General features: G+C 36.3%; 1 protein-coding gene across 1 annotated transcript in view; it reads left to right on the top strand.

Annotated features, from left to right (window-relative positions):
• The window catches only part of JMJD5 (2-oxoglutarate (2OG) and Fe(II)-dependent oxygenase superfamily protein), a 148,697-nt gene that overhangs the window by 24,603 nt on the left and 109,549 nt on the right, over nt 1-14,545 (top strand). The window contains 2 exon segments of the mRNA XM_089825934.1: nt 6,648-6,782; nt 6,937-7,080. Of these exon segments, the coding sequence (XP_089682060.1) occupies nt 6,648-6,782; nt 6,937-7,080 (279 nt within the window).

The following is a 14,545-nucleotide window of genomic DNA, read 5'->3' as shown; positions in this document are numbered from 1 at the left end:
TTTATTGTTTGTTATTATGTTTATGTTTCTATTTTTTGACTTATGCTATTTGTTAATATCTTCACTTTGTTTATAGTGTTTTATTCTGTGTTATGCCAAGATTCCGGGATGGGGATGGGTGGACAAGTTTCTGGTGTTGAAGATAGTAGCTGCGAGAGAGATCTTTATACCTGTGTTTGACTTGCTGCAAAACTTTCGGTCATGATGGCTGATGATATTTCTTCTAGCTTCTATTCCTGTTGCCATTATTGTATATGAGGTTTTGCATTTTTTGGGCTCAAGCAGAAGCAGTTCCTTCAATAGCTCTAGTAGGCACAAGCTGGAGCATTTTCCTTATTTATCATATCATATCATATGATGTACTTCTATCTCTAGTGTTTATGTTTCTTATATCCCCCAAAACCATGTGCGATGGCTTGGCATCGTGAACATGCATAATTCTAATGTCGAGAGTTAACTTATTCTTCATGAGTGTCGGTTTCTCGAAGGTGTTGGTTCATTCTAATTTTCCATGGTGGTTTCTTCCACGATGGTTTCTCAACTCCCGATGGTTCAGTTGTCAGGCCTCTCTTGTACACTGGCCATGCTTATGCATGCCTTCTATATTTGTTTGTGGTGGGATTTTTGTGATTATCGTGTTGATATTTTGTGGTTTTGAGCATTAAAGCTCTTATCTTATTGTTCTTTATTCTGTAGCACTAAGAGTGCTGTTCTTTAGTTTAGCTTTGATAGTCTCTCTTGATGAAAGGTTTAGAAGAATAAATACTTTTCTGTTAGGAGTCAAGGTTTATATATTATTATTTTTTATCTCTAGTTGTGAGAGATATTGATTGGAATCAAAAGATTCATATATTGATTGTCTGATTGAAGACATCAATGCTATTCAAGAACATTATAATGTGTTTGAAGATCTGAAATACGGTACTATATTTTATGGGTTGGGCTGTTTCCCTCGAGTAGGAGGATTTTTCCCAGGATAATTATTTGTGTCTTCTATTATTGTATTTCTGTGTATCGTGTTGTTGTACTCTAGTTCTAAAGCATGAGCATTTGGGAGGACAATTTTTTGTGCCAAGTTCGGGGACGACAAGGGGATGGCTATATAAATATATGGAAAATATAAAACATATAAGGAAATTTGCATGCATACATTACATTCATATGAAAACATGGATAAACCATGCCATTTACACATCATAGAACCTTAACATATAACATTTCAGTAGTCAAACTCAATGCTCAATACGCACTCATGATTTGGAATTATTGTCAATGTGCATGTAATATTAAAAATAATTATAAAAAATTGAAATAAATCCAATATAATTCAAAATTGATTGTCAATAGAAACAAGAACAATAATCCAACTTCCAAGTACTACCATTTAATTCTGAAACTACGCCTCCAACTCATTGTAAGTGGATTGATTAATACAACAAGATTTTCTATACAGTTCAGACTATGATATAAGTTTGTTACAGTAAGATGGTATCTTGATGCAACCTCCAATGTTCACCATATCTTCCACAAAGGACCCAAATCAACCCATGACCAACCCAACATTGATGTATCGCCGCAAAATGACATAATAATGCATGTTCTAGGCAAGTAATGCACTTTTCATACTTTACCAACACCTTGCAAACAGTCTGCAATATGCTTTTGAGTGTGTAGCATGACTATAACAACATTCTTAATTTCACAATTCTTAATTTAGTGTTGTTAGATACTGATCAGATGACCTAAAATAGCAGGAATTAACTACCAAACAATAATAAGCATGTTAGGGTGAAATTTGAAGGAGGGGCTCACTTCAAAATTAAAAAGGAAAGTCTTATTAAAGAAAATTGTTTTTTAGGTGTTGACATTCCCTACTTAATTAGGGATGCCCGTCCGTCTTGGGGACTTCCAAGGCATCGCCAACTATCCCCAGGAAGTACGGGCGTCACCCCACCCCGAATTCCTGAAGTCCCTAAGTTTTCGGGATGTTTCCTAAGAATTTTCAAAAAAAAGGGATGGGGTTGGGATGTCCCCTAGCCACCCCCAAGTCCTCAAAATGTTTCTCATATGGGAACATGGGTTTTGAGGCTAGGGATAAATCCTTGGGTAATAGCTTTCTTGTTATCAATTAATTTTTATTTGTTTTTCTTATTGTTAATTTTATATTTCATTAGCACATAATTATTTTCATATTAATTTATATCTCTAATATACATTTTTTTTTTTTTTTTTTCCCTGAATACTAATTCCATTTTCTAATACACATCAGTATTAAAAATCATTAGAATACATTGACATTAATATTAATATCTAGGTTGCATGAGTACATGTACCCACACCTTTGGGAGGTGTACCCATGTACTGTGTACATGTACCCCAAGTACCGGGTAATTAGTGGAGAGCATCATAGCAAAGGACATTGATTAAGATTTCTGATTTTGTTTCGGTTTTTTGTTGGCGTATCAGCTTCTTGTTTATCAAGATTAATTCAATACGTAATCGGTTTGAAACTTTGATACAATACTCATCAATAGTAAACCTTATCAATGTTCAAGTTAGAAGTTTATCATTTGCAATTTGTCATTGTTATATGATTTATGATCTTCTTGTTCATGTTTAAATTCTGCCTTTTTTGTTATGCATCTAAATATTTAACATAAATTATTACTACAAACATATTACAGATCTGAAACTGAAAACAATGCATTACATTTGCAGACTTTATCACTGTTCTTGTTTTAATAGAGCATTGTCATGACTCATAATTTCAGATTTTGTATAAATATTAAAAATTATATTAGAAAAAAAGTTTGATGTGCCCAAATACCCTTGTCCCCTATATTGAAAAATAGTCGTACCCACACTGGTATTGGTACCCTAAGTACCCAAGTACCCCCGTTCCTGTGCAACCTTTATTAATATACATTACTATTTTTTTCTATGATTGTTAATAAGTTTGATTTTATTAATCATAGATAAAATTTTACGTAAAAACCACATAATACTTCAATCACTTGTAAACACACTGTTCTTTCAACTCTTTGACAAATACATCATTCCAAACCATCCCCTAATTTTTTTTGAGGTTGTTTCAAGAAAATCTCAATCTACACTGCACAATCCTACTCGAGATAGAGACAAAGCCTAGAAACTATTCAAAATATCCCCAAGCAAAGCTTGTAAATTAAAACATTTACAAAAACACCATAATTTGGCCTATCCTACCATCATACTATATATTAGCTACAAGCAAATACAAAACAAAAAAAAGACAGTTTATGGGAACAAAGGAGTCACCTTGATGTTGGGTGAAGCATGACTTGCCGAGACTGGATTGGGCCGTTGATCCAATAGTATTGAAGCATGAAGGGATGAACTTTTGTTGCACTTTCCTCCTGCAAACGAGCCATCTCCAGTTTATGAAGAAAATCTTTTAGGGTAGTCCATTCGATTGAATCAATTCCCACTTCCACTATATGTTCTTCACTGTTGGACTTTGCACTCCAAATAATGAATAGATGAAGGCCACCATCATTTTCTTTTTGCCAAGCTCTGATTTAAAACCTTGTCTAGGAATTGTAATTGTAACCATGGACACCAATTCAAAGAGCCAATCATCATTTACAGATCTCCTCATCATCCAAACCGTGTCCTCAACCATCCCAAGTTCCAGAGGCCAAGTAATAAACATATAGACAATGTCTGTGTTAATGTGGTAGCGTTTGTTCAACATTCATAAATTTTTTGTCCAAAATTAAATCCACTATTTGTAGGAATAATGGGTCATGAATCTTGAAAATGCCTCTAAGCTACTTCTCGGAAATATGCTCTAGGAAGGCTAATTGCTACTTATCAATGACCACTGTCGTTTCCATTTTGAAAATTTCTTCTACCTTCACCAACTACGCAAAGAGGAAAAGCTTACGGACTAGTGCCGTCAAAGCCCAAACCTTTCTACCAACCATCATTAATACCACAACCTTTGCTCGGGACCAAACACCATAATGATGCACTTGCAATCAATTAAAAGGATGGTGGTGTATGGGGAAAGGCCTCCATAGATGTTAGATTCAAGAAATCTTCCCAAATGCCACCCATCGCTTCATCCTTCAAATCCACTGCCTAATTAAACAATAAATCCAATAGATGGCATAATAAATTTGTTTAGAGACCATGCTGAAGCTTCTCCCTTTATCAAGGCATTGATAGTAACATGTGAATTTTCTCCAAACGAATCTTCTCTATTGAGAGCTATTCAACCATATTCACTACATGCCAAGCCGCTTGAATCTCTACCAAGTTATTTGAGCCATCTTTTAATTTCTTAGCTCTAATGGCCATGACATTTCCATCATGATCTTGCACTACAAATCGCACCCTTGAAGCTCTAGAGCTCCTCCTTTAAGCTCCAAAAGTGACCGTCAACCCATAGACACCTAAATTTCATTAACCAATTTTGATTGAATTGAGCTTTCTCTTATGCATTTTAATTAAATAATTACATATTATTTAATTAGCTTATGTGAGCCTTCTAGCTAACTTATTTAGCTACAGTCTAATTAATATAATTATATAACGGCAACCCACAACCACTTAAATTAATTAATCCCCTTTCCTCTATTAATTTAAATAAGTACACATCTATTTAAATTAATTCATTTTACCCCAATTGTCCCACACGAAATTAAATAAGTTATTAATTCTTTTGTGCACGTCTCCTAACCTTAACCCTCACCTAACCTCATATCTTAACTCATTCTTCTAAACCCAATCAAGCGTACTTGCACATTCTAATCTTCATTTAATTAAGTAAATATCTCTATTTGCTTAATCAACCCCTCCATTTAATTCTCTCTCCTCACATCACATCCTCCCAATAAGCACACTTGCCCACTAATTAAGCTTAATCTCCCTCTTAATCTTTTGCACAATTATAATCCAAATGATTAGATTCCAAAGTCAACTTTCCTTTTGTCAACCTTAAATGCAAATGTAAGTGCCTACATCTTCTTACATGATTGTTTCTTCCAAGTAATATGTTATTCCTTCTTTCCATTATTCAACATTTCCTTCACAATCCCAAAAATGGTCACATTATGAACTTTTACCTTTGATTTGTAAGACAAGTAACACCTTTTTGACAAATCTACTTTAATCTCCAATGTATTCTAAAGCCTTCTCATTGTGACACTTGTCACAAGGCTATGGATTTGAAAAAGTACGATCCATGTGCTTCCCCTACATTGCATACATTGCATCTTGACCCTTTCTCACCATTTGATCTAAATTGCCTATTTCATCCTCCTCAAAACTATAAATTGGGGGCCCATTCTCTCACAAATCATCCACCTTTTATTTTCATAATGCTACTTTGAAGCCCAACAATCATCCATCGTAGTGCTATAATGCCAAATTCATTAATTACCATTGAAGCTTGAGCAACAACATTGAGCACTGCTGTAGGAGCATCCAATGTGTAAGAGCAATCTTTGCATCACTCAAAAAATGCTGTCTAAATTTTTTATGAAGCTTATTTTTTGGGTTGTCTTCCAATGCAACTCTACTATTTTTGCATATTGTAAAGTGCCCAATTAACTTATAATTATTTATGTAGTATTTATGTGTAAATTATTCTACTATTTTTGCATATTGTAAAGTGCCCAATTAACTTATAATTATTTATGTAGTATTTATGTGTAAACTATTCTATAGTGCTTTTGAAGTAACGAAAATCTCCTCTAATAACTTGGAAAATTGTGTTAAATATGTGTGTGTTTCTAATGAATGTTGTATCCAGCCGTATCCATGATGGGGGTCTTAAAAAATGGTTGCATTCGTATTCAATACCGTATCTGTATTTCTATCCTTCTTTGTGTCCATGCAACATCGCCTCCATCTAAATAAGGGCTTTTGTGTACAACCTTCCCCAAAAATTGCAAAATGAAACTACTTGTAGGAGTGTAGACATTGGGTAATATGCCTTAGTTCACCCTAAACCGAGAACCTTTGAACTAACAAAGCACAATCCAATAAGTATAATAAACACAACAAAAAGGATGCCAAAACTACAAACTCAATTGCCTAAATTAGCACAAAAACAAGACAATAAATTAAAAGGAGTCCAAGAAAACACAAGTAGAAAGAATCAGAAAGAAAAGCAAGAAGGGTAGCAATGGAGAATGGATATTCATTTTCCACAGTAGAGCTCTCCCTCTATTCTTTTAGTGCTTTTAAAAAATTTCTGTGGGTTTCAAAAACCATCCTTTTCATACATATACCTACATGGTTAGATGATGTTTCGATATTGATGCCAAGTGGTGCAGTACAGGGAAAACAATTAGTGGCAGTCAAGCAAAGCAGCATCATGCATGATCCTTCCATTTCTCAGGTTTCTAGAAACATGCAATCATGCCATTTACCATTTAGTAGCTGGTTGTGCACAATTTGATATGTTTCATCCAATGCTTTCAAATGCACACTTTAGAACTTTTGAGTCTTCATTTTATGTCTGCTAAGGGTAAAAGGAAACTTGTTAACTTGAATCAGTTATATTGCATGTTGTATTTATGGTTCCATGCAAAGATGCATTCTCGAATACATGTATATTATCAGTTTATCTGACACAATATCATTGTAAAAACATGCAGGTTGGACATAATTACCTGGCTTCTGGGTGGAAGCAGGAACTGATAACAATTTCTCAACTTCTTGAAAGGATTCAATCTAATGAGCATTCATCTGTTGGACCTACATATCTGGCACAACATCCTTTATTTGAGCAGGTTCCATTTATTCGTTTGATCACTAGAACTTTTTGCTATTATTGTCTTGGAGAGTTGAATCAAATATTTCTTGTTGATATTTGTAATTCACATTTGATGTAAAGGTATACATTTGAATACTGCACATGTTAAAATGTCATTTCTATGCTGGCAGATATCAGAACTGAGCAAGGATATTTTTGAGCCTGACTACTGCAGTGCAAGCAATGGTGAATTACATTCAGTTAATGCATGGTTTGGTCCGTCTGGAACAGTAACACCTTTGCACCATGATCCTCATCATAATTTTCTAGCACAAGTAAGTAGAAAGCACTTTTTAAGCCACAAAAATCAGAAAGTATATCTTTTTCCATAGTTTTGAAAAGCTGATATTGTTGTCTAGGAAAAGTATTTTTGTGTGGCATTCCCTGCTGCTTCTCTATAGGCAGTTAGTGTTTTAGTATTTCGCACTCTTTTTAAATATCATAATTTCTTGTGTAGTTCTCTCCGTAGATGTGAGGCCTTGCGACTTGGCAAACACTTTTTGATATGTGAGCCCAACTGAACCATTTAATACTCAAAGATTCTAGCTGTTGGGATCTGTGATTCTCTCCCAACAGGCAGACTCAGAAACTGCCCGAAAAATTAGTATCAGTTTAAAAAGGCAATTCCATATATACTCTATTATAAAAATATTCTGTTTTTTTAGCTCACTCTGAGGCTGTTCAAAATGTTGTCTCGTTGTTATGGTTTACTTTAGGAAGGCAGTTTTGAATTTGTAATCAGGCCTTGTCGTTCTGCTTATAACCTGAGACTCTGTTCAAATGGTGTCTTGCCAGAGGAAATAATGCTATTGTCATCTTGGAAGCAGGCAAACTTAAGAAATATCAATTGACTTTTAATCGGAGGAGCGTTGTTGGCTCTGCAATTGGTATGAACCTTGTGAGATTCATCCTGAGTGCCTGTACTCAATGCTGACACCTGGTATCCAAGTGGCAGTGGGCTGTGGGGGTCGAGTGTTGTATTTTTTTTTCCATTGGTTTAACGTTTGCTTCCTTAGTGGGCATAGGTTGTATTGTGTGGCGTCTGTTTGCTTTTGTGGTCTTTACCCTAACCGTGCTAGAGTTTGGCTCTTTCAAGCCATTGTTTCATTTAATGCCCGACATTAATGCAGGACAATGATGACAGAGGTCCGGATGGTGTTTATAATTCTACAGAGAAGAATTCTTTGTGGTATTGTGCAGTTAAGGGTCCGAAAAAGGAATAAGATAAACTATCATACATGGCGGTTTTGGAAAAAGATTCTGTTCCGATTTTCCCTTTGTCCGCTGGAGTCGATGGAGTTTTTATACCCTCCAAAGTGGAAGACGGAGGACCTTTGGCAATTGACGCCAATGGAGTTGGGGATGGAGGGCTAAGCATCGGTGATTCTCCAAAGCCCAAAGGGAGAGAAAACAATAAATGTCCTCTTTATGGAAAGACTCACTTTCTCACAACTAAGAGATGATCGAAGCAATTATAAATGAGCAATCTAGATTAAAAAATATTGCATTTTCTTTGTTTGTGTAAGCAAAGATTCTTTACCTTTGAGGAAATAATTTTTTGATAGGCTTGCAAATTTGTTGGGCAAAAGAATGGGAATTTATGCAAAGTTTGTGCAGAATGGTTGATAAAAGACTATTTGTATTTTTCTTAAAAACCACAATATACGACAGAGAGTCTTACATAAGTTGTTCTGGAATGTGGGGAAATCCCTATTTGGGGTTTTCCTGTGGTCTCCCAAAGGAAACCTTGAGCAAGTGGTTGCTCGTTCCGCTCCATATTGGGTTGAGATAAAAATCTCCAACCTAGATTTTTGACCTTTCATTGTTCAGACGTTAAAACCCTTAGGCTCGGTTTTGCAAGTTGAACATTATTTTTGGCAGAAGTTGAAGAGGAGGCTCAACCTGAGGGACCCCATTGAGAGGAAAACAGGTCTGTATTCTAATATTTGGTTTACCTGGTGTAACAATCAGGCAGGTAAACATAGGGTGTATTGTAAACTGGATAGACTGTATGCGATTTTTCTATGTTTTCCTTTTGTGCTGATGGTGGTTCATCCCCTACAAAGTTTTCTCTAGCCTCCATCTCTGAACATTCCCCTTTAGTTTGACTGTCCTCATTGAAGAGACCCAGCAGAGGATTGGTAGACACTCTCACAATTTGACCTTTAAATTTGATGTCTGCCTGCTTCATGTCAAGAGACATCTGAGGCCATCAAGATGACTACTTGCTTCTCCAAATTCTATAAAAGTTGGAGAGACCGTAGAAATCAACGGAATGCTTTGACTAAAGTATGGATGAATTTGTTTTAAGTTGTTGGCACTAAGAAGGTCAAGGGTAGAAACATGCTTGAGCTTTTTTTACAATCTAAACTCTAGTTGACTGAGTTGAATCTTCAAGAGGCGGTACATGATGAAAAGTTGGAGGAGAATTTAAATGTTACCATAGTTGATCTTAGGAGAATTCTAAACCATAGATTTCAGGGACAAAAGATTAGGGCCAAAATGAATCAGCTGAATGAGGGAGGTAAAGGATCCAAATACTTCTTCAATTTGATAAGGGCTAAGCAAAGAACGAGCTTATAGAAGAGATTCAGTGTGATGAAGGTATTTCTAGAAACACAAAAGGGATAAAGGGGGCTTTCTTTGAACTTTATAAGAAACTTTTCTCCACTGAACATGGTGCTATTAACCAAGAGGCTTTATTTAGACTAGTGTTTGAAACTGACCTTCAAGAAGATTTAAAATGAGGAGGCTAGAGCCTTGGAGAAATAAATATTAGTGGAAGAGATTGAAGATGTGTTTAGAGCCTTGCCTAATGGTAAATCTCTAGGTATTGATGGGCACCTAGTGGGATTTAATAAGCAGAATAGTGATTGGAGATGTAATTAGAGCCTTGTCTGATGATAAATCTCCAGGTATCTTCTTTTTTGGATGAAGTTGTAATTGATGTAAAAAAGATGTAATCCTCATAGTAGCTTCAATAGAAAGATGGATATCATAGACAGGTCTAAGGGAACAACTCTGATTATAAGTTTTTGATTGTTACAGTTTCCTAAACTATTATTAATATGAAAAGTAGGTAAACTTAAAGCACATTTTGAATATTTTCTTATGGTCATGCTCCACTGATCTTAAAAGTGATGAGTTGCATACATTTTTAGAATCTAACCTAAAATTTTGTGTCATCTGCATTGATGCATATCAAAATTCTGATACATGAATCCTTGATAGGTCATTGCTGCATATTGATGTTAAAATGAAAAAGTATCTGCCCTACTTTTGGAAACATGCAATGATGCATACCAACACACTGATACTTGATTTCTACAGTAGAACAATAATGTGTATGGATATTGAAATGCACAAAATATTTTTGCAGATTTTGTTTTTAAGTATACTTCACATGTGATGCTGTAATGTCCCCTTTTTGGGACATTAGAAATATTGAAGGCATATTATATACAACCTTAGAATTGACTTGGAGAGTTGAACTCAAAATATAAAGGGGTCAATTTAATATTACAAAGTGGACAAAAGGACAAGGAGAGATAAGACAAAATGCTAGGAGGGAAGTCGAAGAGTCACAGGTGTGGGTGTAAAAGGAGAAGAGACTCTTTCATTTGGGCATGCTTGATTTTATGATTTAGTTAAGTTTTCTCTCTTGTGAAAGTTTTTCAGAAAGCTTCAACTTTCAGCTAGTATCAGGCATAGCCCCTTGTGCCGACAGATAGTGGAGCCAAACCCATTGTCCTTGGAGATGTCACATCAAGTGTCTCGCTTGTGCTTATAGGTTCTTTTCTTAAGTTTTTCAATGTGACTGTTAAGCTGTATTTAGGATTGGATGTTGGTTATTGTATTGCTGTTGTATAATGTAATAACGTGTTTGAAGGAATGTAATGTGAGTTTATTGGTTTAATTCTATTTGTATGTAATGTACTTTCATATGCTGGCATTTCAAATGTTATTTTGAGAAAGAACCACGTAGTATCTATTGGAGTTTTTGCTGGTCTTATTGTATTTTGTAATACACCTGGAATGTTTGGTTTTGAATATATTGAAAAAAGAGAAATCTAGTAAATATTTGATTCGGGATATTTTAGTGGCATCAGAGCCTCGAACCTGCCATCCTGTCGGGTATAAGAAGAGGGTTAAAAGGGTTTAATTAGAGATGCTTTTCTTGGAAGCTTTTGGAAATTTCAAGTGTGACAAAGGTTTCGTTTAGGCAATAAGTGTGAAATCTGAATAGGTTGGAAGAAGATAAATTCCTTTTGTTCTAGAACTTAAATACTAGATATTTGTACTTTATTTGAGTTTTCAAAAAGAACAAATATTTTGATATCATCCCCAGTCATTACCTTGATTACCACCAGTATTTTGGAAAAGACCTTAACTTGAAAGAATCTTATTGGAGGGCCCTTTTTAATGATTGTAGAAATTGTTGATGGTGGGAGAAATATTTATAGGCCAGAGTTTATATTATAGTGATAAGGGAAGGATTATTAGTTTATTGAGTACACTAAATCAGAAACATCGGAAGAAAAAACCAGAACTCGAACCAGTTACTTCGAGAATTTTCCTTTGCAATTACAAAGGCTGTGGGAAGACTTTCCCAAGGGAGGAGCTTTGTGGAAACATTCCCATGTACATGGCGAGGAACAACATGTTGGTCATTATGAAGGACACGGCTAGAAATTTCTGGGTAATTCTAAGCTAAAGAGACACTTCTTATTTAGGTGGGAGGAAAACATTTTATATGTCCTCACAAAGGTTGTGGTAAGGCATTCTCTTCAGATTTTAACATGCGAACACATGTTTGCACGCACTCACAGGAGAACTATCTTATTTGTCCATTTAAGGAACATGGAAAAGAGGTATACCATGATGTTCATTCAGCATATATAGACACGTTGAACAAGGTACTTGGTGCTCATCTTCGTGCATTCATACAAGCACTAGAGGTTGCAGATGGATTCAAGTTAAAATCAAAAAGGCAGGAGACCTGTATATTTGCAGAGATTATTATCCTTGAACTATCGTACAGAGCCTGGTTTGAATTGTTATGTGTGAGAAGGTTGTTCGATCTGGTGAAGAAGAATGTTGCCACAACTCCACATTCAAGTCGATTTGAATTAAGCCGAATCCATTGCTAACTGCCGGTGTTTTAATGTGTCAAGGATTAATAACTACCATTGATTGTCTTGGGCATTTCTTTGTTTGGGACGAGTCGTTATTTTAGTATATTGTAAGTCGGTGTTGCTACATTGAAGGAACTGTAAACATCCAAGTTGAGGTTTGAGTAATGTAACGACATCTCCTCTAGATTGCATAACGTATGGGTTGTTGTGGAACAATGCTTTCCGAATACGATTAGCAATATGGTTCGAGTGCATGTCAGAAGTAAAGACAAGGATGCTTCTTATCCATTCCTCACTACAAAAAGGAGAAAATGTGTCTTACAATGGTTTTGCATTGGTTTGGGAGTTGTAATGCTAGGGAAGACGTGTCGACAAGAAGTTAGACAAATACGAGGAGATCATGAGCGGGAACATGTTGATGTCAGTTTTGTACCACTACATAACATATAGCAATTGAACACTTGATATGGAATATCAAATCTTCAATTCCTCTCTTGAAAAGTTAATACTCATGCGGGCATAAGCAAAACTCCAATATTCCTTACACCTGTGGATACTAATTTAGTATATTGATGTGATTTGTTGGTAATCACGTAGGTGGCCTTTTACGCTATTTGTTTGAGGACAACTTGGACTTTTGGTGGGATGGTGGTGGCGATTGTTTTGTATGAGTTCTAGATGATGTTGATGGAGATGGTGATGGTGATGGAGGGTGAGTGTTCTAATGAATTTATGCCTTCCTAACCTTCTTCAAAACTCCAAATACTATACTACTTGCTATTCTACTCCTACTCCTATGAATGGAAAGATTAGCAAATGGACGGGGATCGAATTTGATGAAAGCTAACCGGCGGCTCCACCTCTATAGATGCAATGATACAAAGGAAAAGAACTAGTTTACCACACAAGGCTTCCCAACAAGCCGCTTGGATGCTAGTGGCCTAGTTATAGATCCCTATCAAACATCCACTAACACTACCATGCAACTATCCATTTACTTTTCTCTCTACTTAACAACTTGAAATAAAATCTATTTTAATAACTTCAAAGAAAATCTTATTCTATTGGAAATAGAAACCATGCAACAATACCAAAAGTTCTTAATCACCATGCAAGTCACAACAATGAGAAAGAAAAACAATATTTGCATTATCTTAGCAACAATTCTCGGACCCTTTACAAATGAGAGCAAATGGCCTTATATAGGGGCCAAAATTTACAATCGATGGTAGAGATAAAGAGGCAAAAACGACGATCCAGATTGGATCCTAGAAACCCTAATTAGGGTTGCCACCCCATCGGCCAATGAGAAGAAGCCACCTCATCAATGGACTAATGAAGAAAAAGGAAAAGTGGCAACCAATGAGAAGGCACCAAAATGGTAGCCAATCAGAATTAGACACTTGTCCTATCCAAGAAGAAAGAGAAATTGCCACTTGGGCTTACATCAAATGATCTTCTAATATAGTTCTACCCTTTTCTTTCATCTTTTTAGCCAAAGTAATGAACTTGGCTAGCTTGTCGTTAACTTCCTTCATGGGAGGACAGGGTGTGTGTTTCATCTTGAGCTCAACTGAATTCATTATGCTGCTTGATGCTTGCAGTGTCTTCTCATGGTCCTTCTCATACTCTTTTGCATATCCGATAAAGGCATTGAGGGAGGCAAGGGTGCCCAAATGTTTCTTCTTGATGGCAACCTTCCCCAACTCATCCAATCTCGATCTGAAATTTGTCTCATTGATGTTCGCCTCTTTGATATCTTCAAAATCAAGCGTAGCCCCAATGTTGCTCATCATGGTTGAAATGGAAGTGTCAACACCTGGGCTATGCTGTGCAATCTCGCTTTGTACCTCTTCAAGTATTCTCAATTTGATAGTCAAGGCAACAAACCAAGACTCCACCGTACTCAATCCTCCTTCATCAACCAACTTGGCCTTTTCCAAATATTTCTCCGGTAGCTCAATGAATGGTTGTAGCCTAGGAATGGCTAAGTCCTTGACTGGAAGGAAATTCTTCCACTCGCCTTCAAATTTTCTGAATTTATCTCTAACAGCCACCAAGGACTTGAATGTTGAGACAAAGGAAGGCAAGAAATTTCGCCCATCTTGGATTGTATCATGGATCCAGTCCTTGACTTCATGTAGCTGAGCTGATATCTCTTCTGTGTTGCTCCTGCTATCTTGGGGAAGGGCTGCTTGGTGTAGTTGTTGGATAGGCTGGCAGTCTCTCTAATACTTGTTTTCGACCTCCAACTTTACAATCCTTTCGTTTGCCTTCCTCAACCTTTCTATGATTAAAACGATGCCTTCTTGGATCTCCCCACATTTCATGTCATCCGTGATTCTTCCCAAGTTATGCTCAACTATCTCATATTCCTGAGCTACACTTTCATCCAATACCTTGTTAACCATTGGTATAACAGTCTGAACCTTTTGGTGACCATCACTGTTGCTCCTAATTACCTTTGCCATCGTTTCTGCAATTTGTTTCTGGTTCTCGCTATCACCCTTTTCTACTAATCCTTGGATGTCTTCAACTGTTCGGGCAATCACTACCTCGCCCCTTGGCATAAGCATATGCCTTAACCATAGTGGTGTGGTGCATC

Source organism: Cupressus sempervirens, chromosome 4, assembly GCF_028749045.1.
Source record: "Cupressus sempervirens isolate cs-2001-9-10 chromosome 4, ASM2874904v1, whole genome shotgun sequence".
In the NCBI taxonomy this organism is placed as follows: domain Eukaryota; kingdom Viridiplantae; phylum Streptophyta; class Pinopsida; order Cupressales; family Cupressaceae; genus Cupressus; species Cupressus sempervirens.
The sequence above is the reverse complement of the archived record's forward strand: the minus strand, read 5'-3'. Positions and strand labels throughout refer to the sequence as shown.